The sequence below is a fragment of the Schistocerca piceifrons genome, chromosome 8, assembly GCF_021461385.2.
Source record: "Schistocerca piceifrons isolate TAMUIC-IGC-003096 chromosome 8, iqSchPice1.1, whole genome shotgun sequence".
Taxonomy (NCBI): domain Eukaryota; kingdom Metazoa; phylum Arthropoda; class Insecta; order Orthoptera; family Acrididae; genus Schistocerca; species Schistocerca piceifrons.
The window spans coordinates 323,628,178-323,655,304 of NC_060145.1; the positions used below are offsets into that span (position 1 = coordinate 323,628,178).

The 27,127-nt window shown below is 43.8% G+C and overlaps 1 protein-coding gene across 1 annotated transcript in view; it reads left to right on the forward strand.

The window, feature by feature from the left end:
• The window catches only part of LOC124711590 (cadherin-23), a 407,580-nt gene that overhangs the window by 146,157 nt on the left and 234,296 nt on the right, over nt 1–27,127 (forward strand). The window contains exon 2 of the mRNA XM_047241742.1: nt 6,140–6,252. Coding sequence (XP_047097698.1) covers nt 6,218–6,252 — 35 coding nt within the window. The 5' untranslated portion in view covers nt 6,140–6,217. The remainder of the gene's footprint in view (nt 1–6,139; nt 6,253–27,127) is intronic.

Genomic DNA, 27,127 nt, shown 5'->3' on the forward strand with positions numbered 1-27,127 from the left:
GATGGAGACAGGGAATAGCTACCATGTACAAAATCAGTAATATTCAAGTCATGTAAGATTTCTAAAAATAGAATCGCACTGCACAGTGCAAACGTCTTATTACTTCCAGACTCCGAGTACACAAGTATTCGGTGGTTTGTATGTACAGCTCCAGAATATGAACATATTTGCACTAGCGTGTCTTCGGCAGGTACGAGAGAGATACTGTTCCTGTATGGGAGATAGACGAAAATATGTACCAGTAACCCGCAGTGGTTACCGAAACATCTTCTTTGTGGAATGGCAACACAGCCACAGTCAGCCATTTTGCTGATTTTTACATACATTTAGGACGATTTTGACATTAATATGCAATTTAAAAAGAATTCGTGAAGAGAGTATTACTGCTTTTAACGTCTAAAGACCAGATTGTAATATTTCTTTCCATAATGAATGAACACAAGAAAGTAGTAACACCTTTTGGTTTCCTAAACTTGTGAACTTTCAGGAATCTACAATAGGTTGCAGTTTTTCCGGGTGGTTCAGTATCGGTGTAGAACTAGTCTGTTCATTGTTTCCTTCGAGTAACAAGAAAAGTACTCTAATATACTGCATACCAAACTGCGTGACTTGAAAATATTCCAGTGGTAAATTCTTCCTCCAACAGCACAGTCCCACTGAATCATCCACAGAGAAGCACTCGCATCGAAGTATTTGACTCTTGGAGTGATATTAGTCTCAGAATATATAGAGACACGAAATGGCTCTAAACAGTATGAGACTTAACATCTGAGGTCATCAATCCCCTAGAACTTAGAACTACTTAAACGTAACACACATCCACGCCCGAGGCAGAATTCGAACCTGCGACCGTAGCAGCAGCGTGGTTCCGGACTGAATCGCCTAGAACCGCTCGGCCACAAAGGCCGGCTATAGTGACTCGAGTATATAAAATCTCGGTCAGAGAAATCAAGGTTTTTCAAAACACTGCATTAGCAAATGGGAGTACAATACATGTATTTCTTGTGCTGCTGCCACTCACGATGGTTCTTTTGTGCCGACGTATTGCCTCTTACTTTCCAATTATTGCAAGAAATGTACACTTATTCTGAACAAGGAAAATACGAATCTTTCAGTCCCTCTGAAAAATAAATTTTTGGTCAAAGTAAAATACCTATCCGAACCCTTCAAAAGTTGATTCTCTCTGTACATAAACTCACATTTTAAAATGAACAGAAAATGTTTCAGAGAAGTGTTAGAATCGTGGAAAGTAAGAATTAATGTGTGTGTAATCGATGATTGTTTTCCATTGTTGCAGCCGTATGTGATTTGCAATGAAATTGTTTTTTTTTTTTTAAATATAAAATCTGTTTCTGAATGTCACCTGTCACAGCTTATCAAATTGCTCTGAGATAGATAATACTGAGCAATCTCCATGAATTCCAAAACCATTTAGAGCCAAAGTTGGATCTCAGTTTCTTTGTTTTTCTTTTTTTCAAGAATCTTATAGATAAAAACGCTTGTTTCACAGTTTCACTGATTATCATTTATTATTTTTTAATATACGTCAGGTTTCGGATTATTTTTACATTGTGTATCGTCTTCCGAAAGACAGTGGTTACCCGAAATCTAAGTTGCTGCGCGCAAAAATAATAAATAGTAATCAGAGAAATAGTGGCAAAAAATTGTTTTCCTTGTAATCATTATGTTTCTTCTTGCACCATCAGTGAAGTCAAGAGATATTCTGAAGAATTGTCTTGTGGCAGCGCCGGCCTGTGTGGCTGAGCGGCTCTAGGCGCGTCAGGCTGGAACCGCGCGGCCACTACGGTCGCAGGTTCGAATCCTGCCTCGGGCATGGATATGTGTAATGTCCTTAGGTTAGTTAGGTTTAAGTAGTTCTAAGTTCTAGGGGACTGATAACCTCAGATGTTAAGTCACATAGTGCTCAGAAGCTCTTGTGGCAGCAGATTGTAAACACGCTTTGTCAACAAGCATTGCCAACACGGAACTCCATGTTTTTTGGATAACACTAAAAGATTAATAGCCATTGCTCAACGCACATAATAATTTTAACTAGTAATATTAACTGATAATATTAACTCCTAAGCAAAATCCTGTTTGTAAGAAGTTGTATTTTCTGTAATTGAGATTAAGAGTTAATAACATCTTAAAATTAATACTGAACAGGATAATTGGACTCTTATACGCAATATTGATTGTGAGATTTGAGAAATTGCGAACTGAGAAACAAGGCCATCCACTTATTATTGACGTGAGTAAAAAATCTGCGCAGTGAATTATCTGTGAATCTCAAATATGAATTTCCGTATTAGAATTTTTCAAACTAACCTAACAGCTTTGTTAGATGCACCGCTGTTTTGACTTGGGACGCCGGAAATGAAAAACATTTGGGAACCACTACTCTATGGCGGTACGCAGTACGTAAATTCACTGTAAATAGCACCGAGACAGAATGTGCAGCGGCAGAGGTGGGGATAACGTGTGTTTATGAGGAGCGAGGTTTAAATTCCGACCTGCCTTCCAGGTTTAGCTTCTCCATGATTAAAGACATTAAAGCCAGCCACACGTCTCCTTCACTCATCTCCACTCCAGTTCATCGCCTCAGCTAGTGTTCTGACTTCAATAAACTAGCTGTCAACGCCGCCTAATGTTCCTGCATTCGAGACAAATCGCATCGCACCATGTAATATTTACAGAATGATGGGAACTGAAGGGGACATAAGTTATTTTTTTTTGACAGTGATGAAGACGGTGGAGTCAGGGTGTGAGGCTTTCGATATATACTAGGTGGGATGGGTTAGGTAAGAGTGGAGGATTGGGAATTCCATAATAGAGAATGTGTTGGATTGTATATAGGAAAGAACTAATGGACTAGGTGTAGATATTGGGTTAGCATGTAGCGTTGTAGCTAGGCAGGGGAAGGTGAACTGGGGCTTTCATTGTAGCACTGCCGGTTATGGCAGGTGCGAATGACAGATATGGATATTGGTCTGGAAGGGGAGCAACAGAAGCTGGTCTGGAAAAGGACGTGCCCTGTTTGGAGGTGAATGGAATGTGGGACATGTTGACAGTGGGGCTGCAGCAGAATGGAAGATGTAATACGTTGTTTGGTCTCCAATCTGAGGCAAACGTAGGACTAAAAAAAGTGTTCCGCGTGTTTGAAGCGTTGTGGGAAGTTTATAAGCTGGTGCAGGAAACGGATTGGAGAAGGTGGTCGCATACACAACCTAGCACCCAGAAACCATGGTCAGATGTCAATGTAACTTAGTGCACGTAGGCACGATCGCCGCCTATGTAAATGATTAAATGATTCAAATGGCTCTGAGAACTGTGGGACTTAAAATCAGCGGTCATCAGTCCCCTGGAACTTTTAACTACTTAAACCTAACTAAGCTAAGGACATCATACACATCCATGCCCGAGGCAGGATTCGAACCTGCGACCGTAGCTGTCGCGCGGATCCAGACTGAAGCGCCTATAACCGCTCGGACACAGCGACCGGCTTGTAAATGATTAGAGTTGCAGGTCTCTGTGACAGTTAGAACGGCCGCCAAAATACATTCGTGTTTAGTGTTGCTACCAGGCCTGGTAGGGTACACACTGAGCTGACAAAGGACGTGGGATACTTCCTAATATCATGACGGACTTTATTTGCTCGGCGTTGTACAGCAAGTCGACGTGGCATGGACTCAACAAATAGTTGAAATCCCCTGCAGAAATATTGATCCATGCTGCCTCTATAGCCGTCTATAGCTGAGAAAGCGTTCCCGACGCATGATTTTGTGCACAAACTGCCTCTCGATTATGTCTCAAGGTGTTCGATGGGTTTCAAATCGGGCGATCTGGGTGGCCAAATCATTCTGAGACAGTCAAGAATGTTCTTCAAATCAATCGGGAACAACTGTGGCCCGGTGACAGGGCGCATTGACATCCAAAAGATTCCCATCGTTGCTTGGGAACATGAATTCCACGAATGGAGGCAAACGGTCCCCAAGTAGCCGAATGTAACCGTTTCCACTCAGTGACCCAGCCTATTCCATGTATACACAGCCTACACCATTGTACAGCCATTACCAGTTTGCACAGTGCCTTGTTGGGAAATTGAGTCCGTGGGTTCGTGGCGTCTGCACCACACTCGAACACTACCATCAGCTCTTACCGATTGAAATCGGGACTCATCTGACCAGGCCACGGTTTCTAGTCGTCTAGAGCCCAACCGGTATGATTACGAGCGTAGAAGAGATGCTGCAGGCGATGTTGTGCTATTAGCAGAGACACTCGCGTCGGTGGTCTGCTGCCACGGCCCATTAACGCGAAATTTCGCCCCTCTGCCCTTACGGAAACGTTGGTCGTACGTCCCACATTGATTTCTGCGGCTGTCGCATGTATTGTAGCTTCTGTGTTAGGACTGACAACTCCACGCAAATGTCCCTACACTCCATCATTAAAGAGAGGCCGTCGGACACTGCGTTGTCTGTGGTGAGAGGTAATTCCTGAAATTTGGTATTCTGGGCACTCGTGACACTGTGGATCTCGGAATATTGATTTCCCTAACGAATTCCGAAATGGAATGTCTCTTGCGTGTAGCTACCATTCCGCGTTGAAAGTGTGATGATTCCCGCCGTGCGACCATAATCACATCGGAAAGCTTTTCACACGAATCAACTGAGTACAAGCGACAACTTCGCCAATGACAATTTATACGTTGTGTACTTGATACTACCGCCATCTGTATATGTGCGTATCGCTACCTCATGTCGTTTGTCACTTCAGTATATAAGGCAAGTGAACAGAATCAGATGTTGAGTGATCACTGTAAAGGACACAGGAGATTCCGCGTACTCGTGTGAGACAGCGTTACCAGCACGTCATAGAGTTTGAAAGGGGCCTCATTCTGAGTCTGTATTCCGTCGGCTGGTCAAATCAAGCAATGGAGTAAGACTTCCGGTCACGGCGGTAGTGACTGAGGGAACTCTGGCGGTACAGCGGTATGTGGCGAACAACCTGCTCATGCGACAGTTTCGTGGTGCCATTTTACGACATATGAATTCTCAGACATAGCGACTGTCTCAATGAACTGTCTGCGTGATGTTGAGGTAATCGCGTTGCCAACTAGATACCCAGATCTGTCCTTGATAGAATGTATGTGTAGGACCAGCTCAGAAGTTAACTCCGTCCCCTCCCGCGTCGGGTAGCCGCGCCGTCTGAGCCCTCTTGCCACGGTTCGCGCGGCTGCCTCCGTCTGAGGTTCGAGTCCTCCCTTGGACATGGGTGTCTGTGTTGTCCTTAGCGTACGTTAGTTTAAGTTAGATTAAGTAGTGTGTAAGCTTAGGGACCAATGACCTCAGCAGTTTGGTCTGCAGTGCTGCTATCCAGGACATCAAGGACCAGTTAGGACAGTCATGGGCCAGTTTGCCTCTAGAGAGGATACAACGGCTTTACGACACCCTTCCGAGCCGAATCAGTGTAAGCTTTGAGACGAGAGGAGGTTCAACATCATACCGATAAGTGGTATCACACTGCCAAGCTATTTTTAATTTTGACTCGTTTTTGTAATCATCGCAGAGCCTCTCAACCCGTGAAGTGTCATTTCGTGTCCTCCTCCCCTTCTTGGTGCTTTTTTTTTTGTCAGACATTGTCGAGAGTGTCGCTGAATACATGTTGTTGTAGGATTTGAAGGGACCGGTAAAACTTAGGATGGGGATAGAGGCCCATGAAACATTCACATAGGTGAGGATGGGACGGATGAGAGCCTTGCAAGTGTGGATGACAGGTGGTATTTTGCCTCCATAGTCGGTAACAGTTGAGGACGTAGGTTGTAAACGCTACTCTGAGAATTCTGTTATGAAGAGGTTGGCACAGGACAGGAATTTGTGGAAGGACGCATCAAACTGACTACTGACTTAAAATAAGAAGAAAGGAAGAAAAGTCGGTAACTGTCTATATTGCGTCACTGCGTCAACCATCCACAAACCGATATCCATGTTAGTTTTTCCGAAAATGCCTTTTAGACAATATAGATACAGTGGATGACATACTCGCTTCAGAAGACGTATCGTAAAACATTTTGGAGTGTAGTGTCTTGTTGTATGTACGCTGCCGATGTGCACAGTTGATGACAAACGTGTTTTCTTTGCAGACTTCAGTTCCATCGCCTGAGAGACGTGTGCGTCGCACAGCTGCTGCGTGCGTGGCGGCTCTGCGAACCCGTGCTGCCATGAAGAAGAGGATCAGTCCGTCTGTTCGTGCCAGGTAGGTCATTGATAGCGACTAACCGACTCGCACTATTGTGGGTCCTCATTGCAGACGAATTGATTCTCGGTCCTTTGTTCCCACCTTTTCCGTGCACGGAGCTCCAGACAGCTGCGGAGAATTATTCAGAGGAATGCGATTCGAGTCCCGATAGTCAACGAACTTCCAAAACAGGATTTTGGGCGCAGTTGGAGGACTCCCGGCAACGTTCAAATTTAGTAGCTTCACGTTCCACGCCAAAGCTACTATTTAAATCTCAAAGTGTCTGTGGCAGTGTTGTAGAGAAGGTCTGATAGACATCGTTAGTAGCGATAAATTCTTAGGGCAGTACGCTTTTGAAGCTTCCCGAGGTAGGCCGTCTGGCGACATCGCAGTTTAGATTTTCCTTTCCCTGATATTTTCATATCTTTTATTGGCGAGAGAAAAGCCACAAAGCTCTCTCTTACGTCCAGCAAGGTATTTTTTTCTTATTTTGTATTACATTGACTACGACACACAACTTATAAGAGGTCTTGCACGGACTATGGAATCCAAATTGCCAAGATAAAAATAATGAAAACCGTACTGGATCCATCAGAAAAACATAGTTTATATTTGCTTGTGAAAAATAGAAAGGCAGTGACAAAATACAGGCCGCTAGATACAGACAGTAGTGAGCCTGAGAGAGCACATGGAGAAGGAGAGAAATTCTAATGTGGTGCAATGCAAGTACGCAAGTAAGGAACACAAAGAGGAAAATTGTAGGTGACTAAGAAAGGGGAAGAGAACAACGTAGCGGAGAGAAGAACTGAGAGAAATACTCATACACTACTGGCCATTAAAATTGCTACACCAAGAAGAAATGCAGATAATAAACGGGTATTCATTCGACAAATATATTATACTATAACTGACACGTGATTACATTTTCACTCAATTTTGGTGCATAGATCCTGAGAAATCAGTACCCAGAACAACCACCTCTGGCGTTATAACGGCCTTGATACGCCTGGGTATTGAGTCAAACAGAGCTTGGATGGCGTGTACAGGTTCAGCTGCCCATGCAGCTTCAACACGATGCCACAGTTCATCAAGAGTACTAACTGGTGTATTCTGACGAGCCAGTTGCTCGGCCACCATTGACCAGACGTTTTCAATTAGTGAGAGATCTGGAGAATGTGCTGACCAGGGCAGCAGAAGAACATTTTCTGTATCCACAAAGGCCCGTACAGGACCTGCAACATGCGGTCGTGCATTATCCTGCTGAAAATAGGGTTACGCTGGGATCGAATGAAGGGTAGAGGCACGGGTCGTAATACATCTGAAATGTAACGTCCACTCTTCAAAGTGCCGTCAATGCGAGCAAGAGGTGACCGAGACGTGTAACCAATGGCACCCCATACCATCACGCCGTGTGATACGCCAGTATGGCGATGACGAATACACGCTTCCAATGTGTCTTCACCGCGATGTCGCCAAACACGGCTGTGACCATCATGATGCTGTAAACAGAACCTGGATTCATCCGAAAAAATGACGTTTTGCCATTCGTGCAGCCAGGTTCGTCGTTGAGTACACCATCGGAGACGCTCCTGTCTATGATGCAGCGTCAAGGGTAACCGCAGCCATGATCTCCGAGCTGATAGTCCATGCTGCTGCAAACGTCGTCGAACTGTTCGTGCAGATGGTTGTTGTCTTGCAAACGTCCCTATCTGTTGACTCATGGATCGAGACGTGGCTGCACGATCCGTTACAGCCATGAGGATAAGATGCCTGTCATCTCAACTGCTAGTGATACGAGGCCGTTGGGATCCAGCACGGCGTTCCGTATTACACTCCTGAACCCACCGATTCCATATTCTGCTAACAGTCCTTGGATCTCGACCAACGCGAGCACCAATGTCGCGATACGATAAACCGCAATCGCGATAGGCTACAATCCGACCTTTATCAAAGTCGGAAACGGGATGGTACGCATTTCTCGTCCTTACACAAGGTATCACAACAACGTTTCACCAGGCAACGCCGGTCAACTGCTGTTTGTGTACGAGAAATCGGTTGGAAACTTTCCTCGTGAGACCACGTTGTAGGTGTCGCCACCGGCGCCAGCCTTGTGTGAATGCCCTGAAAAGCCAATCATTTGCATATCACAGCATTTTCTTCCTGTCGGTTAAATTTTGCGTCTGCAGCACGCCATCTTCGTGGTGTAGCAATTTTAATGGCCAGTAGGGTATTTCTTGAGATTGGATTCCGTTAGCAGATTTGTGCACCACGACTACACAGTTACTATCGTAAACAGGGGAAACTCTAGCATTGGTCGTATAAATTTGAGACCGTTTTTTATTGTTGCGTATCGATTTCAGTCACAGAGCGACCATGTTAGTGCAAGACTATGTTTCACAACAACGCACGTTCTGCTGCAGAGTCCTGGCTTCATTAAGAAGTATAATGTCATCAGCACATGTATCGCAACTGCATAATTAACACGTATTCCTTCTTCATTTCCCACTTTAAGGAGCTGAACCCTTCCTCTGCGGCTACTGAGGATAGTTTTTGGGATATGGAATCTCTTTACCTGACAATTACTACAGTTATACAGCCCAAGTCTAATGACAGTTACATCATTTCGAGCTTCTTAGCAGATTAAAGCCGTTTGCTGTAGTGGTACTCGAGTTCAGAACCTTTGCATTTTTCTTCAGGTAAAAGTGATTTGTACAAATTTTATTTAACTTTACTCTACGTACAGGGTGTAAAGGGTGTAAGTGCAGATATTTTTATATGTCGTACCTTAATATGTACACACACCAGTGTGTTAGTTGTTTTTTCTCTGCGTTGAACAGTCTTCCCACAAATACGTCACAAACTTTACGGGCTGATGTTTCCTGCATGGATTTAACTGCTCCACGAACTGGACTACGCTGGGCGGTATGCACTAGCCGTTTTGAGTCCATGCATCCACACTTCAACACATGACCTGCTGTCGAGGGGAAAATAATATAATGGCTTGCTCTTGCCACATGTACTTGCAGGAAACCAACCTAAAAACACACGACTTGTTGTAGTCATAATTATTATTCTGCAAATGACGTAAATTATTGTGTAATGTTGTTCAGTACACCGTCATCAACCACCAATAGAAATACCTGGATTTATACCCATTATACCCAGTACATTAAAATTAGACATGAAGAACAACAGACGTCAAGTCCCGTGGTTTACGGAACAAGACTTCTGCGTCTGCTGTATCCGTCAGTGCACTTGGGGTTAGGCAGCAGCTACAGCAAAAATAGATGAAATGGCAAGGTAGATTAGTAACAGTATTCAACAACTTATTGAAAGAAGTTCTACCACACATAACTGAAGTATGAAGACTGGACGTGGCAGTAATGTCAGCTTGAACTGGTCTATCTTTAAGCCTTGGTGTAGCCCTAGATTCAGTGAACGATGACTAACATCAATGTCCAGTTCGGCTCTTCTTGGCGGGGAGTGAAGATTAGTCTTGAGAAGCAACTGATGTGCTATGTTGAAGGTAGGGACTAACTAGTAACTGGGGCAATTTGTCTTTTTATGTCCACGTGAGCAGGTTTGGGGTGTATGATACGATTATTTCCCTGATGGTCTCCAGGTGTAGTTCCTGCTGGAGATCGCTGATCTTTAGCCACCGTAGGCATCGATTGTGTAGCGTTCGCAGTGGTTGAGACTGCTGTTACATGTGATTCCCCAGGAGGAGCGTAGATATAAGACTGGCAGCATGATCGTTATTCGGTAGAGGCGTAATTTGGTCGTCAAGTTCAGTTCAGTTGTTGACTGGACAGCAGTGGGTGTAACGAGTGAAACATGTGTATAGTGATTTTGCGTTTCCCCTATACATGGTGCTTGAGAAGGAGTTTCTGGTCCATTGTCACCCCCATGTAATTTATTTGATTTGTCCAAAGGAATGCGATGTTGTGCAGCGTGAGACGGTCTCTTTAGTTCCGGCCGACTGCGAGTATACACAATAGCACGAGTCTTCTCCGCATTCGGGGTAATGCACTTTGCTGTTGACCATAATTCAATAAGTGCAAGATGACGTTGGAGTCGCCGTACCGCTGCAACCACTCTGTGGCTGCCGATAAGGGTCGCTGTTTAGTCCGCGAATTGCGCAAGTTCGACATGTAATGGGAGGTATTCATGTAAGAGACGAATAGAAACGGGGAGAGAACAAAGCTTTGAGGAATGCCCTTCGGAAGTTGTTGAGCCCTGGACCGCTGACCATCTATTTCATCAAAGCATCACGTATCTTGAAGATAACTATCAACAGTCTTCTTGCAATAGTCCGGGATGGTGGGGACATCACGCATTTTGGTGAGCAGCTTATTTTTCCACACTCGATCATATGCCTTTTCTACATCGAGAAAGGCAGCCGCTGTATAGTTCGCACTGTTCGTATTGTATGCTACGAGGGCTGTTCTGAAAGTAAGGAACGATAGGTCGCGAAATGGAAACCACAGTGAAAATCAAATCAGCTTTATTTGCAACAGTTAGCTACAACTTCCAGCTACTTATCTACATAGTCGCCGATCCGGCTTAGACGTTTGTCGTAGCGTTGTACCAACTTTCCAGTACCCTCGTTACAGAAGGCAGTGCTTTTTGCCAATTCTCTACCCTGGCCTACAGTTCGTTGTCTGTGCCATTGCGCCTGAGTAATAGGTAACTCGGCGGTCTTCTGTGTAGGTTGCGTCCCGTATAATGTGGAGGACACATCAGTCTCTGTTGCAGTCTGACTTGTGGAGTCAAAACGGTCTGCATTTTAATTCTGCATTGTTTATAACTTTAAATAATTTACCGAAGTGTCATGTACCATCAAGTGATAGTGTTCCAGCTCTGAATGCATATTGTACATCATCAGTTTCAGTTATTAACCTGTCTCGACAATCAGACGCTGATAATTATTTTGCTCTGACGGCCCATATGGGTTCTAAAAGAGATATGAGACTCCGTTGTGTACCTGTATGTCAGTGCCTTTGAGTTTGGCGAGAAAAATGTCCAGTGACCGGCAAGCAGTCAAAGGCAGTGTGTTTGGTGTCAGGGAATAATTCCCAGTCTTGCCGCAAAACTTTGCCAACATTTATCATATTTATGGCGGTTTTCGAAAGTTCTTTATCATTCAGTCAAAATCGTTATGATTTTTTGTATAGATATACGAGTGCCATTTTCGATCCAACATTACGCACTTCTTATCAGGCTTAAGAGGACTATTTAATTTTATATTTCTTAGCAAGAGTCGGGCAGGTTTCGGTAATAAAGTCGAGCCACATAGCTCTAACATTTATGTATAAAATCTTTACCTGGACATTTCCCCAAAGCGTGTGACCGATTTGTATGAGGATATTTGATTGCTATAGGATACTCAGGAGCGTGTTGAATTAACCGTTGAGAGACTCTTACTGAGGATTGCCAGAGGCGTCCTCTCCTATGCAGCTTGTTTCTACGAAGTATATCGGGAGACTTTACAGTCTGGATCAACATAATTAAAGGTGAAGGTCGAAATATTCCATAGATCGTGTATGTGAACTTCTTGCGCCTTCTCTGAGTTTCTTGCTGTCAGGCATTCAGGAAATCATTTTACCGCCAATGCCTTTTGACATATGTTTATCTCCGTTTGAGTACTCGACTTGCAAAAAGGACATAGCCTTCGTACGCAGTACAATTGGTACGCCTGCTGGCGGAGCCTACAGCCTCGTTTTTCCTATATCCGGTTCGGATCGCTCCAAACATGTGACTCACCGGGGACCTACCGCAACCTGTAGTGACGTAGAACGAGGGGGAGAGTGCCGTGCAAGGACGCAAAGCGCCTCGGCACGCTACGCGCACCTGTTGCAGACACGCACGGTGGTACGTCTGCTTCTGAACGTGACATATATCCCGTTCTTTATTTCGAGACCGTAAGTGTCTCGTAACTAGGAGCTTTCTAGGAGACACCACAGCAAGTCCTGCTTCTCAGCCCACTATTCCCTATCTGAACGCTGCAATATAATAGGATCAGTAATGAACTAGTCCACCAGACAACTAGGCTACGGAAAAGTTTTCCGCCCATAATAGGAAGGTTGCTGGATCAACGGAACTAGTCACTACTTAATCCACAGAAAGCTGTTAAGAAGTTCCAGAGCAGAATAAAAGTTGTATGCCTCAAGGAAATCTTTCAACTTCGATTTGAAGAGCCCTCAGCTAATAGCGCAGGAGGGGATCCGCAAACAGCAAAAAGCATACTTTTTATTTGAATTGCCTGTGTCTACACGAGATTCGATCATCAAGATTTCGCATGTGCCTACAGTTAAGAAACATTTGAAATCCGTAACATTGTAAAGCGACAGATACACTGACAGAACTATGAACCTAACTCTTTAAAACATCACAGATAGCGAACTTTTTAATGTGCGTCATCATCAAGTTCATTCCCAACATCAGCTATTTGCCTTTGAAGCGAAGACTGACTTTCGTTGAACGCATGAGGAGCTAGGGATACGAATGACTTGTACAATTGGCCGAGAAAGATATTATCTGATACAAATCTTGGATAAAAAAAAGGAGGGCTATAGGCGATGAAAGATGGCCAGCTTTACTATGAGAGTGGAACAAACGTAGCACTACTTTGTAACTTTGCTTATGACGTTGTTTCTAACATCGTAATAATCATTCAACAGGTCGAACAATACTATCGAAGCGAGGAGAGCTTAGAAGCTGCTAATTTCATGGCGAAACGCAGACTGAGGACTTGTAGAGAGGTTTCGAATAAAAGAGTCAAATTTTTGTCGAATTCAGGCATTCCAGTCCGATAGGCTGAAGTATTTTTTACAGCCGCTAAGAAGGAACTGTTAAAATTAAAGTTTTCCATATGAAAGTGTCATTTTGGTCGCAAAAATGAAGAACCGAAACGGGAAATGTACGAGACCGCTTTGAAATACGAGATACGGAAAACCAGTGAAGAAAATTTGAAAAATAACTGAGAATTTCGCAAATATCAATCAATGAGAGTTTCTGAATAAACATACACGCATATTGAAATGAGAGTCACCATAAGATTGGCATCTACTATCGCTGAATATGCTTATAGATACCCGTAGCAAAGCAGGAAATTGGAAATTTTTTGCTCATTTAACGAAGGGTATCCTGTACTGGTAGAGTTTTCACAACTGTTTGAGTTTTCCTAGTCTAAAACGTCACAAAACAGCAGCTCTCCGTATCCAGTATTTATTGTAACTGCTCATAGCGATTGGAATATTCAAGCCGCTTGTGAATACAAACTACCGAATACAAACCGGAGTCATAGATCAGCCTGCTACAGTTCTCTTCCTTACGTATTTATGGGCCATTATTGTCATGTTGTGTCGGAGAAATTGGATGAGAACCACGCACGTTAATTGGCGTGAAGCAATAGGGTGATCGTTACCGATGTTGAAAGTAAGGCACTCGTTTCTGCACATCATAAAAAAGAAAGTTTACTGCAGTTCTGACATGGTACTAGTAACAAATTAATTGCGAAATCAGGAACCACTAAACAGAGTAGCTGTGAACTTCCTTGAACGACAAAACGGAAGTTCAATCATTACCAGAAACTGTACTTACTCAGACTGTAGAAATTCTACTGCAGACTAGCAACATAGATCTCAAGTATCGGCATCATTTTCTGCAAAGATTGATTTCATTGTCAGCAAACGAGACTGATGGAGTCTAAAGTCTTTTTTTTATCGTTGGTGACTTCTCTTGCAAGTTCTCTGTTGACGAGACTTTCTATCGAAATGTTAAGTGGAGTCCACATTGACCATACACAAAGCTAGCTGCATGTTCAATCCAGGCAGAGCGTTTCAATACGTACTGTATGAGTCTGCAGCGTGCAGTTCCCTGCGTTCACACTGGCCTGCTGGCTTGATCGCAGGCAGGGCGCAGCCTTTCTTCAAATGGTTCAAATGGCTCTGAGCACTATGCGAGGTCATCAGTCCCCTAGAACTTAGAACTACTTAAACCTAACTAACCTAAGGACATCACACACATCCATGCCCGAGGCAAGATGTAGCGGTCGCGCGGTTCCAGACTGTAGCGCCTAGAACCGCTCGGCAACTCCGGCCGGCAGCCTTTCTTCGCCGCGGCAATAGTAGGGGGAGGGTATTAGCGGGCCCATTGCTTGGCCGCCCTTCAAGCCCGGGGAACATCCCCAGTACTCGTTTGATAGCAGGCTGAGTGAAGCTAGGGCCGTCCTGGAGGAAATCCCTGCCTCTGTGAGGGATTGAAACTGGGACTTCCAGGGCTGGAGTCCAATGACCTACCCCAGCGGTTCGCTACCTGGGGTAACTACCCCCTGCGGGCTAGAAACCTGAAGAGTTCGATTGTGTCTGACACGAAACTGTTTATTTTTTAAAGATCATTGCTGTTGTCATAGATATTGTAAGATACTAATAATAGTCTTTACACGAGACAAGCAATTACTTCAAAAAAAAAAAAAAAAAAAAAAAAAAGAAATACGACATGAATGCGTGTCACGATGCAGTGGAGCTTACAGCTAGTGAAACGAATGTGTGAACAACATCCTCACATACCTACCCATACACGAGTTCTGTTCGAAAAATTCCGAAACATTTGTAATTTCGCGCCAGTGGTGTCTCGGCACCCCTGCCCTGTGATCGATGTGTAACTGCCTGAAATTTCATTGTTGTATGTCTGTTAGTTATTGTTCAGTGCTGTACTGAGTAGAACGCTGTGTCGCGCAGTTTCCAAATTTCGTGATGGTAGAGTTAGAGGATCAACGCGTCTGAATTAAATTTTACGTGAAACTCAAGAAAACATTAACCGACACAAAACGATCCAGGAAACCTACGGTGAGGAATGCTTGAGCCGTACTCAGTGTTACGAATAGTTCACATGTTTTAAAAATGGCTGCACGGAAGTTAAAGATGACTCTCGTTCAGGACGCCCATCGGCGTCTACCGGCGACGCTAATGTCAGGACCGTCAACGAAACTCTGGACTGGCTGCCAGAAAGACTGCAGAAGAACGTAGCATTTAGTTGGATCATGACATGAAATCTTCACACAGCAGCTTGAAATGCATCATGTTGCTGTCAAGTTCGTCCAATGTCTAATGAATGAGGATCAGAAAAAAGACCTTCGCCTCGCATTCTGTTACTTGTACTGGGAAAATTAACACATTTTCCTCACAAGCTAAGACGAAAAAGAAAGCAATAATATGTCTTTTGTACTGATAATTATCCTGGCGTATCTTTCCTGGGTGTTAGGTACTAGTCTGAGGCAAATGAAACATTACCAGGTAGATTTTTTCAGAAGTGCAGTTGAGCAATACATTCCCAGACATTGCGTGGCCAATCAACTCACAAGAAGAAGCTCATATCTGAGTGAGACAGCAGCTTTTAAGGTTGCGGTAGCGACAGGGTTTAACAGGGTTAAGCTCCTTCCACCAATAATTGTTCTATGTAATAACTGTTCCTTACACTGAGAAGCAATCTTCAGTAACATCTCAACAGAATATGAAGTTACAATGAAATGAATACCGTTAGCTGCATACAGGCTTTGATATAAGTCAATGGGAACAGTTGAAAATGGGTGCCCCGACCGGGACTCGAACCCGGGATCTCCTGCTTACATGGCAGACGCACTATCCATCTGAGCCACCGAGGACACAGAGGACAGTGCGACTGCAGGGACTTATCTCTGGCACGCCTCCCGTGTGACCCACATTCGCAACTTATTGTCCCGCATTATATTCATAGTGCCTCCGCCCATCATACTCGTTACTCGCGGCTTTACCGCCGATTCCCGTAAGAGTTCGGGCACTGTGCATTCGCACAGAAGAAGATGGTCTAAAAGATGAAGTGCCTCATGCAAGACCGGGTAGCAGAGAGTCCCAAAGCAGGAATGCAACGTAGTGCCCTGTTAAACCGGCCAATGTACGATTTTAAGTTTGAATGGCCAACCTAGATTCTTCTCATCTCGCAAATCGAATTATCTGATGGCAACTTCCGTGACTCTCGTAACAAATCATCTTTCCCCACGTTAAAATCAACACGCACTTCCATAAAGTGTCTCTTGTAACCAGCATTTACGTATAATGCCTAGTTATGGGGTATCTCTCGGAATTTTCAATCACCGTGTCTGCTTGGGTCATGAATTTTGTGGTCATAAAACTTGTTCGTTGTGCATTATTGTCCTGGGCACCAGCCAAACTCAGTGAAACTTCTTTCGCTCATACACTGGCTGCCAGCATCGTTGTCTAGCGAAATGCTTTATCCTATCTTCGGGACTATCTGTGATGGACAGTTAAATGAAAACCGATCGCCTGCCACAGCCGGATTGTACAACGGCTTCAGTCAATAGTAATCACCACACATGTTAAGACATTTATCTCGCTGGGAGACGAGAGGACCAGTTTCTGTTTCGTAGACCGCCGTCGGCCGCTGATGGATCCACAACCGCACCCACCCTTGCTCTTCCTTGTCCGACTAAAACCAGCGTTCATGGATGCCTTTCTTCAGGTCGCCACAGACGGGAAAATCACTCGGTGAAAGATGCTGAGGCATAATCTTCGTCTGATGAACAGTGTGGAGGTGTGCGTTGTACGGCAACATGATGGTTCCGTCCGACAGCATTTTTCGATGTTTTGGCCCCATGGAGTGTCGAAGTTTCTGCAAAGTGTCTCTATAGCGCTGGTTCCAAGCTCGCGGAACTCGACGATCCTGTTGCACGATAACGGCCGTCCGAACACTGTCATTGGGACATGGCTACACTTCAGCGATTTGAAAGGGAAAGACTGCAGCATCTGCCGTAAACCGGGATCTTTAATTGTGTGATTTTCGCGTCTTGGCGACCTGAAGAAAGACACGCGTGAACAAGTGCAAGAGTGGGTGTGGTTGTGGATCCGTCAGTGCCTGGCTACGTTCTGCGAAACATGACTATACGTTGCATATAACCTGCTGTGTAATATAAGTCAGAAAGTGACATATTTATGAGGAGTGTCCAGTCTCGCTGTTGTTTGATATCAAATTTTATTTCTTTCACTTCACTATCAATCTGTTTCGGCTAATCATATGGCATCGTAGCTGCAAAACCGCCAAATTATTGTCATAACAAATTAATTAGTACCTTAGTACAGCATATATAGAACGACAGCGAAAATACAGTTGCCGCGATGTTATGTATCAGTGCATCTAGACAATATATACACATACGAGGTGTTCAAAAAGTCTCTCCGAAGTGCCGTATGATTTTTAGCCGCGCGTGCCGTATGCCACATTGAATATACCGAAATCAAAATCAGTGAAATACAAATTATTAATTTATTGAATATTCATTTTTACTTTAAAATTTTCACATTAAATGTTGAAAGTGTCCCCCCTGTTGTTGAATACCCTGTTGCTGAATACACAATTCAATTCGTTTAATCATGTTTCCAAACAAAAGCTATAACATTTCTTCTGTGACAGAAGCAGTGAAAGTCGATATTGCAGTTTTCAATTCATCGATGTTTTTTGGGCGGTTTTTATAGACAGTTGCTTTCGCTGCACCCCAGAAGAAAAAGTGAGGTGGTGTTAGGTCAGGCGATCGTGGAGTCCAAAGTCCCTGTGAAATTATGCGATCACCAGAAACATCAGCAAGCAGTGACATTGAAACGCAAGCTGTATGCGCGGTTGCACCGTCTTGATGAAAATAACCGTTCAGTATTTCACTTAACACATGTTCTCCTATGAATGGGTACAGAATATCACTGCAGTATCGTTGTGCGTTTATTGTTTCGTTGAAAAATATGGGACCCACAATCCGACGTGTAGAAATCGCAATCCAAACTGCTATTTTCACAGAATGAAGTGGTTCCTCATGAATATACAATGGATTTGCAGTACTACATGTACGAGAATTTTGTGAGTTCATGTAACCGGATAAATGAAACCACGCCTCATCAGTGAGAAACGTTTCATTAAGAATGTCCCTTCCATTTTGTTGAACGAAATTTCTGAACCGTTGACAATAATGCAGTCTCTTGCCATGATCAGTATTTTTCAGTTCTTGCAATACTGTCACTTCGTATGGGAAAAGTTCTAATTTATTCCTTACAGCTGTGTGAACCGTCCCGACACTAACATCGATTTCCTGGGCGAGTTTTCTTACTGACTTGTTCGGACTCATGGAAATTTTATCGGAAATATCGAGTAGTTTATCCTCAGACAAAACGCTAGGACGACCACTTCTCGGTGCATCTGTCACTGAACACGTACTTCGAAATTTGTTAATCAAATCTCGCACAGAACCGCGATGTGGTAGTGTTTGTTTCCGGGAAAACTGAATTAAATGTTTGACGAATTGAAACTGTGTATTTACCGCCAGCTTTGAACACTTGTTCGACTAAAAATACGCGTTCTTCAATAGTTAGCATTTCAACAGTGACAAACACGAAACAAACGAACAAAGGAACTAAACTTAAACGTTCACGTCAACACGCAACGACACACACCAACGATACTACTAACGTTGGCTGAGATAAACGAAACAGTGGAATGTTGGGAGAGTCCACTTGAAGGGAAGTATCCCAGGCAGGCGAACAGTCATACGGCACTGCGGAGAGACTTTATGAACACCCCGTATTAATGATATGACGATTAAACAAAAATGAATTAATACAGAATAATATTAACGCCAGTTAATATCCAAAGGACCGTCACTAAACAAATGAGCCTACACTAAAGTTTATAAATTGACAACTGATAAGATAACGCAAGAACACGTGTTTTATACGCTACCATAACGTAGCTCGATAAGAGCGTGTTGCTCTGCTGCCCCTGTCAGCACGTTCTCCAGACATCTCATCCACCGAAAGCAGCAGGTCATGGGTTGTTGAGAGACCAGTACATCACTACTCTCCAGCCACTGTGAGAGCCACTTTGGGACAGAGTTGCAACAGAGTCGAAAGACGTACCCGTGTCTATCATCCGAGCTCATTTCGACTCGATGTCGAGCCAGGTTTGAGCTATTATTGCTGCCATAGGTGTCAGCACAATGAGCACGCTCTTAAAAAACCCCAAATTACTTACAAATTTGATCATATATTCTGTCTCCTATACTGTATGTGCACAGTAAGTAAAATTCCGTATTTTCTATGCTTCCTGCTATTTCTATTTTAAAGGCCAGGAGTGTAGTTCCGCTCTGTCCAGTAGTGAAAAGTGTTCCTGTTGGGTGCGGCGGCTGCACCGGTTCCTGGCAGGGCACGCGCTTTCCTTCCGCCTACCCGTCGGAGTCTCCTTGTTCCATTTTGCCGGGGATTGTTATGCACGCCTCTGTGCTAGCACGTGCCAACCGCAACTGCACTGCCGCGCCCTCTGCGTCTAAGAGCTCCAAGAAGGAAGGGGCGCCTCCTGTGTTTTCTCTTTCATCCACATTTGCCTCAACCAAGAGATGTAAACGACGATCTTACGTTCTTTATTAGTTAACCATCTCTGTGATTTTGAAGCTCGTAGTTTTAGCTTTTACCCCCGTTTGGAAAATCAGTAAACGTTGATGTGTGTTGGTCCACATTTCGAATCTATTACAGCAGCGATTCTGCTTGATATGGATTCCACAAGTACGTGACTCGTTTCTGAAGTTATGTAGCAAAAAACGTCTACGCACGGGTTACTGTTACGAAATACAGGAAGACCTGTACAGGAGCGAGCGACGATTGGGGCAGCGTCTGGTAGTTAACCCTGAACGTGATAACCCTAGTTAACACGCCGACATTGGGTTGCGCCACTCGTTGCGTGGAATGCGTTGCACGCAAATGGTTTCATATTTGACTGTAGACACGGCGAAACCAGTATACACTTTAGTATCCTCGTTTTGTGGGTTCCTGAGTCGTGTCAGGAATGAAAGTTTTGGCAGTTGCACGTCGCACGAGTTGTGATGGAGTTGAAGCTTATTACGTGGAATCGCTGCATAAGAAAAAAATAAGAAACGTGTTTCCATTCGTGACTGGATGAAGAAAAGACGTCAGCTCTGTTGCTCAGCATCCTTGCTGAAATAATTTGTAATGGAAGACCCAAGAAGTTCTTTTAATAGAGTGTCACCAGAACTGTTCACGTTTCTTCTAAACAGAGTTCATTATGCGATAAGGAATAAAGATACTGTAAACGCATGAAGCACCCTCGCCAGAACTGAAATTACATATCACATTGCGTGCTTTACAGTTGAGGACATTCGGCATGCTACATGATGCGGTTTTAGTTGGTGATGACTCTTTTTCATTAACACCAATAATTATTTACATGAACAGTAGCAATTATTAACATTAACAGCAGTAATTATTCGAAGCAGGCTGCATTAAGAAGAGAATGGTTTGCTAACTACTTTCTTGAAGATAGATCTGTACAGTGGCAATATTTCAAAATTCGAACATATGTGAATGTTTTAAATAGTTGAATATTGAATAAAGAATGTAGCTTCATGATTTGTGTAGCCTTCCCTCCTGTCAACAATATTCCTAAAAAAGAAAAAGAGTCGGCCAACTCGAATGATGGGATTTTGGTCTTGTAGACGAGAGCATTTCCACAGCTAGAATTATATTTGCTTGTATTTTTCTTAATTCAGTTGTATAAGTGCTCCTAATTCAATAAATTTTTCGCTGCAGCTCAGATATTGTCAAACTATCTGTGTTCTGATCGCACGTGAAGATCTTAGGAGCAGCAATATGTTGCTTACTTTTGTAATCAGCATCACTGAAATCCCACAAACACTTACGCAAAGCATAGATATCCAAAAAGCGAACATTATTCTCCGTTCCTCACTGCATATTTCAGATTGTCTACACTCTATTAACACATATAACCTCAAAACTCATGCAGCTAGTGCCGCCAAAGTTGGAACACGCCGAAAGTGTTTAGTTTCACTGACGAGTTGCGCAAACGCCCAGCGGGCATTCGCAGTGGCCGGTTGTGCAGTTGCCTGCAACCTAGTGTCGTCGTGTAAACTAGACTATAAAGTAACATAGGGATCTCCAAGGGGGAATCTGAACTTTGCTGGTTATCCGTTACAGAATTCTCTCCTGTTTCTAGCAAAGATTGTCTACGACGCTTCTAAACTGCAGGTTAACAATGCCTGGAGCGACAGGAAATACTGCAACTTTAACAATGGGTACGTCTCTTCAGATGTTTCTGGTATGCACGCTGTTCACGAAAAATTATACTGATTACTTGATGCGATGACATTTCCAACGCTATTCTGCAGTCAGGATGGATGCAAAACTTTACAGAAAGCGCTGAAATAGTGTCAGCCAAAGGCTTTGCAACGCTGGTAACGCCGGTTCCCGTCAGACCACCGAAGTTAAACGCTGTCGAGGTTGGCCAGCACTGTATCGTTCGTCTAGTGAGCGCTGTTGGCAAGCAGGGTGCACTCAGCCCTTGTGAGACCAATTGAGGAGCTACATGACTGAGAAGTAGCGGCACTGACTATGACCGGAGAGCGGTGTGCTGACCACATGCCCCTCCGGATCTGCGTCCGGTGACGCCTAAGGGCAAAGGATGACACGGTGGTTGGTCGCTATCGCTGGGTCTTCAAGACCTGTTCGAATGGTGTATGTTTATTTTTGTTTGATGAAATAGTGTCACCAATCTTTTCTCTATATGCTTTCGCTTGCTGCAAAACAGAATTTCAGAATTAGTTTGTTATTATGGTGCAGACAAAAAGAGACCCTTGAGGGCTTGCAAATTCTACATTCAGAGCTATTTCAGTAGATACTGAAGAACACAGCTGTCTGCCTATAAGTACAAGTGCTTCATCTGAAACAGAAAACTCCTTTTTATGCGGTAGAAGAAAATGGAAATATTTTAAAATTCCAAGGTCGAAAAGAAATCGGAAACGTCTTGATTGTATAGAGTATACCACAGCGCCAAATGCAGTCCTACAGTTACGAATTCAGCATCCCATTTGGCCTCAGTGCACATATTTTGACAACGTGCAGAGACGTGGATGCCTTAGTTCAGTCCTCGGCTGCTAAAAATCGATTCTACCGGCCGGTTTCAGGGTAGTTTTAGAAGATTTATCACATTCGTCTAATCGGTTACATGCTCTAGGTTTCACTTTGGGTCACCAAAGCAAAAAGTGTAGTTCTCAAAACACATTTTTGTTCAATTTCAGTTTTGGCAGTCAATATAAAAAAAAACAGAAAGCATCAAAGTGGTGAAATAAATCATTAATGTGACCAGCTACGCGTCTTGTAAACAACGAAAGTGTTGTACGTTACATCAAATCCAATTACGCTTTTTTTCAGGGTTTCAGCCTGTTCCCCCACTTCGAGGACTGACTTGTTTATGGCGATATGAACACTTTCAAACTTTATTTCATAACCCGTTAGATATGCTGGATTTTATCATACGAGGATGAAGTTTTCGATCGTTGAATCAAAAAGATGGCATCCACATTCATATTAACAACATAAAAGATGTGCTTTGTATATACGACTAAACATGCTTACCGTTTGTGGTGTCACCGCCAGACACCACACTTGCTAGGTGGTAGCCTTTAAATCGGCCGCGGTCCGTTAGTATACGTCGGACCCATGTGTCGCCACTATCAGTAATTGCAGACCGAGCGCCGCCACAGGGCAGGTCTAGTCTAGAGAGACTCCCCAGCACTCGCCCCAGTTGTACAGCCGACTTTGCTAGCGATGGTTCACTGTCTACATACGCTCTCATTTGCAGAGACGACAGTTTAGCAAAGCCTTCAGCTACGTCATTTGCTACGACCTAGCAAGGCGCCATATTCAGTTACTACGTCTTCTGAACAGATAATATTGTGACTCATGAACCGTTCATCATTAATGGATTAAAGTTAAGTATGAAACTAATTACGTCCGCTTTCTGAATTCTAATTCCTTGTCATGTTCCAGACCTCACGTCAGTATAGTCCTTCCCTCCTCCTGCCAGCCTGCGTGAGCTAAAGCGCGTGCGTTTCGGCCTCCTCTAGTAACACGGTGTTGGCTCTTCAGCCAACACAACACCGTTAACATATCAAAGTAATCTATCTCCAAAATACAAATTTGATAACTACCAGTAGTTTCAGAAGCAATGAGTTCTGCGTACTTCTTGTCAAATTTAGTACCTGGGCTACAACACGTTTTGTAAATCATCGAATCAGTTACATAAGGAAATGGTTATTTTACAATTTTGCCCTCTTTGAAAAAATTGGAGAAGCCCATCAAGTTTAATGTATTGCGGACGAGTAGGTGAAGGATTCCATACTCGTGCAGTTACATTATTGTTGACTAATCATGGAAATCGGTAAGTGTCGTAAAATACCTAGGAGTAACCACCTGGGGCGACCTAAAATGGAATGACACATAAAAGAAATAGTAGGAAAACCAGATACTAGGCATAAATTTATCGGAAATGTGATTCATACACTTGAGGAGAGGCTTGCAAAATGTTTAATCAGTTTTGAACCCTTATGGAATTGAATTAACAGAAGAGAAAATTCAAAGAAGGGCGGCAGGTCTCGAAATGCGATCGTTTATTGCGAGAGCGTTACGGAGATGTTGAAGAAACTCCAGTGCTAGATCATATGAGACAGGTGTTGTGACTAACAGAGAGGTTTACTGTCGAAATCCTGACAGTGTACTTTCCAGGAAGAGTCGGGGACTACATTACCTTCTCCAGCAAACGTCTCGCAAAGTCACCACACCGAGAAAATCAGAGCAATTACAGTTGAGACGGAAGCATATCGACAGTCGTTCATCCCACGCACCGTTCATGGATCGAACAGAGAAGGGAGAAGATGGTAGTGGTATCAGGAATACCCTGCACAAACACCGTAATGTGGCTTGTGGAGTATAGCTGTCGTCGTAGATGGATGAATGTCGTGCATTCGAGTTTCTGAAAGTTAAATGTAGATTTCGATCCCCAACATAATTGCAATAACTACCCCAGGTTTATACAAGTATATGCAAGTATGTAAAAAATATACCCTTGTAAAATTAGATATTTATTTTGAAATCAAAATCTTTTTCAAACACCTACATTGCTTAAAAGTAGCATGATTCTTTCTATTAACTAGCAAAAGGGACATTTTCGATATTTAAATGTATAAAAAAGTTGCTTTATCCCAAGGAAGAACGTTTCAGCGTTTGGGGGGAATGGTTGTGGCCATAGTTGCCCAAGTAGAGGACGAACGCCACATGTTGAAGGCTCCATACGTATACAACAGTGCCTCAGGTTATGGCAAATGTTTCCTACTCGTGACAGCTGTTTCCTCTATTCTATCACCATGTGCAGTGGTGCTACTACTTCACACAGTTCCAATCGAGTAGAAGAGGTGAATAACTGCATTGCATTATGAGGAGGCTATCGTCGATATGTGGTTGGTTGTTTGCTGTGACTATGTAAAGGAGACATTAGAGAGCAGTATCCTATATCAGTCTCAGTAACAGCATACGGTAGCAGAAGATGTAGAAATAGCGGTAGCAGCAGCAACATCCAGTAGTAGTGTTGACATCCAGTACGAGTAGCAATACCAACATCCCATAGCAGCAGTAACATCCAGTAGCATTAGCAGTAGCGATAGCAACATGGAGTAGCAACATCCAGTAACGGCAGCAGCAACATCTAGTGACGGCAAAAGAAGAAGCGTCCAGTAGCAGTATCAGTGGCAACAATCAATAGCAGCTGTAGTAGCGACATCCAGTAGCAACATCCAACAGCGGCACTTAGCAAAAGTACAAGCAGTAGCGGTAGCAGCAGCTGCAGCAGGAGACGTGGCGCCCGCAGCTGGCGGCAGCTCAGCTCAAGACGCCCACTCACCGTGGGCCAAGGACGGCCAGCACACTGTGCGAGGCGGGGCTGGACAGCTCTGTCCGCTGCCGCCTCTGTCTCCGTGGTCGCGGCACCGCTCTGTGACGGGCCGTGACTCAAGACACACCCCAACACATCCAGTCGCGACTCTCAACGAGCGCGCATCCGCAACATTCTCTCTGTACAGGTACTTGGGAAATGTTTACCCGAAGCATCTACTGCAATATGCAGTGTGTGCGAACTGTTCATTTATTATTTCGTGAGCATATTTTCGTTTTACTTTTATGTGATCTGCATGTGTCCTTACTGCATGTTTAGCAAGCCCATAAGCCGCCTATAGCTGCCTCTGTTGTCATTTTGCCATTCAAGTTGGCGCGTTAGCTGGTTAGGAAACTTTCTTGACTTCAGTTATAAGAGTCGAGGGGCATGAAAGGGAAGCAGTGATTGGGAACGGAGTGAGACAGGGTTGTAGCCTCTCCCAATGTTATTCAATCTGTATATTGAGCAAGTAGTAAAGGAAACAAAAGAAAAATTCGGAGTAGGTATTAAAATCCATGGAGAAGAAATATAAACTTTGAGGTTCGCCGATGACATTGTAATTCTTTCAGAGACAGCAAAGGACTTGGAAGAGCAGCTGAACGGAATGGGCAGCGTCTTGAAACGAGGATATAAGATGAACATCAACAAAAGCAAAACGAGGATAATGGAATGTAGTCGAATTAAGTTGGGTGATGCTGAGGAAATTAGATTAGGAAATGAGACACTTAAAGTAGTAAAGGAGTTTTACTATTTGAGGAGCAAAATAACTGATGATGGTCGAATTAGAGAAGATATAAAATGTAGAGTGGCAATGGCAAGGAAAGCGTTTCTGAGGAAGAGAAATATGTTAACATCGAGTATAGTTTTAAGTGTCAGGAAGTCGTTTCTGAAAGTATATGTATGTAGGGTAGCCATGTATGGAGGTGAAACATGGACGATAAATAGTTTGGACAAGAAGAGAATAGAAGCTTTCGAAATGTGGAGCTACAGAAGAATGCTGAAGATTAGACGAGTAGATCACATAACTAATGAGGAAGTATTGAATGGGATTGGGGAGAAGAGAAGTTTGTGGCACAAATTGACTAAAAGAAGTGATCGGTTGGTAGGACATGTGTTGAGGCATCATGGCGTCACAAATTTGGCATTGGAGGGCAGCGTGGAGGGTAAAAATCGTAGAGGGAGACCAAGAGATGAATACACTAGGCAGATTCAGAAGAATGTACGATCCAGTAAGTACTGGGAGATGAAGCACCTTGCACAGGATAGGGTAGCATTGAGAGCTGCATCAAACCAGTCTCAGGACTGAAGACCACAACAACAATATGTATGCGGGTTGTTCGGAAAGCCGGCTGGAGTGGCCAAGCGGTTCTAGGCGCTCCAGTCTGGAACCGCGCGACCGCTACGGTCGCAGGTTCGAATCCTGCTTCGGGCATGGATGTGTGTGATGTCCTTAGGTTAGTTAGATTTAAGTAGTTCTAAGTTCTAGAAGACTCATGACCACAGCAGTTACGTCCCATAGTGCTCAAAGCCATTTGAACCATTTTTGAAAGATGGTACAACGCTACGACACATGACTAAATCGAGGCACAACTATGCAGAGAAGTAGCTGGAAGGCGCAGCTAAATGCTTGCAAATGAAACAGTTTCATTCTAACCGTGATTTACATTTCGCGATCGAGCATTCCTTACTTTCCGAATAGCCCTCGTCATCTTCCGTGCGCACTGTTTAAGTCTCCTCAAGGCTTCGAATTCTCCTGCGGTTTCACGCATCTACCGAACTGGAAATGTGATGTTTTGCATCAGCTGTACTGTGTGTAGGCGAGAATGTGGTGCATCTTCCCAGGCCCTGGATGCATAGTCCATCACAGATGTGATGCATGTTCTGTAGAATGGTTACAGTGCGCCAAGTCGTTGCATTTCTACCTTCCATACCTCGCGAACATGTTCCTGCCGTGTGATTTTCGCAGCGAGTAAGCCTTTGAGGTAACTGGCTTCCTTAGTCGGCTATGCTCTACCGCTTCTCCAAAGAGCTGCACGTGGATCACGCGAGTGGGTCAGTGACGTCA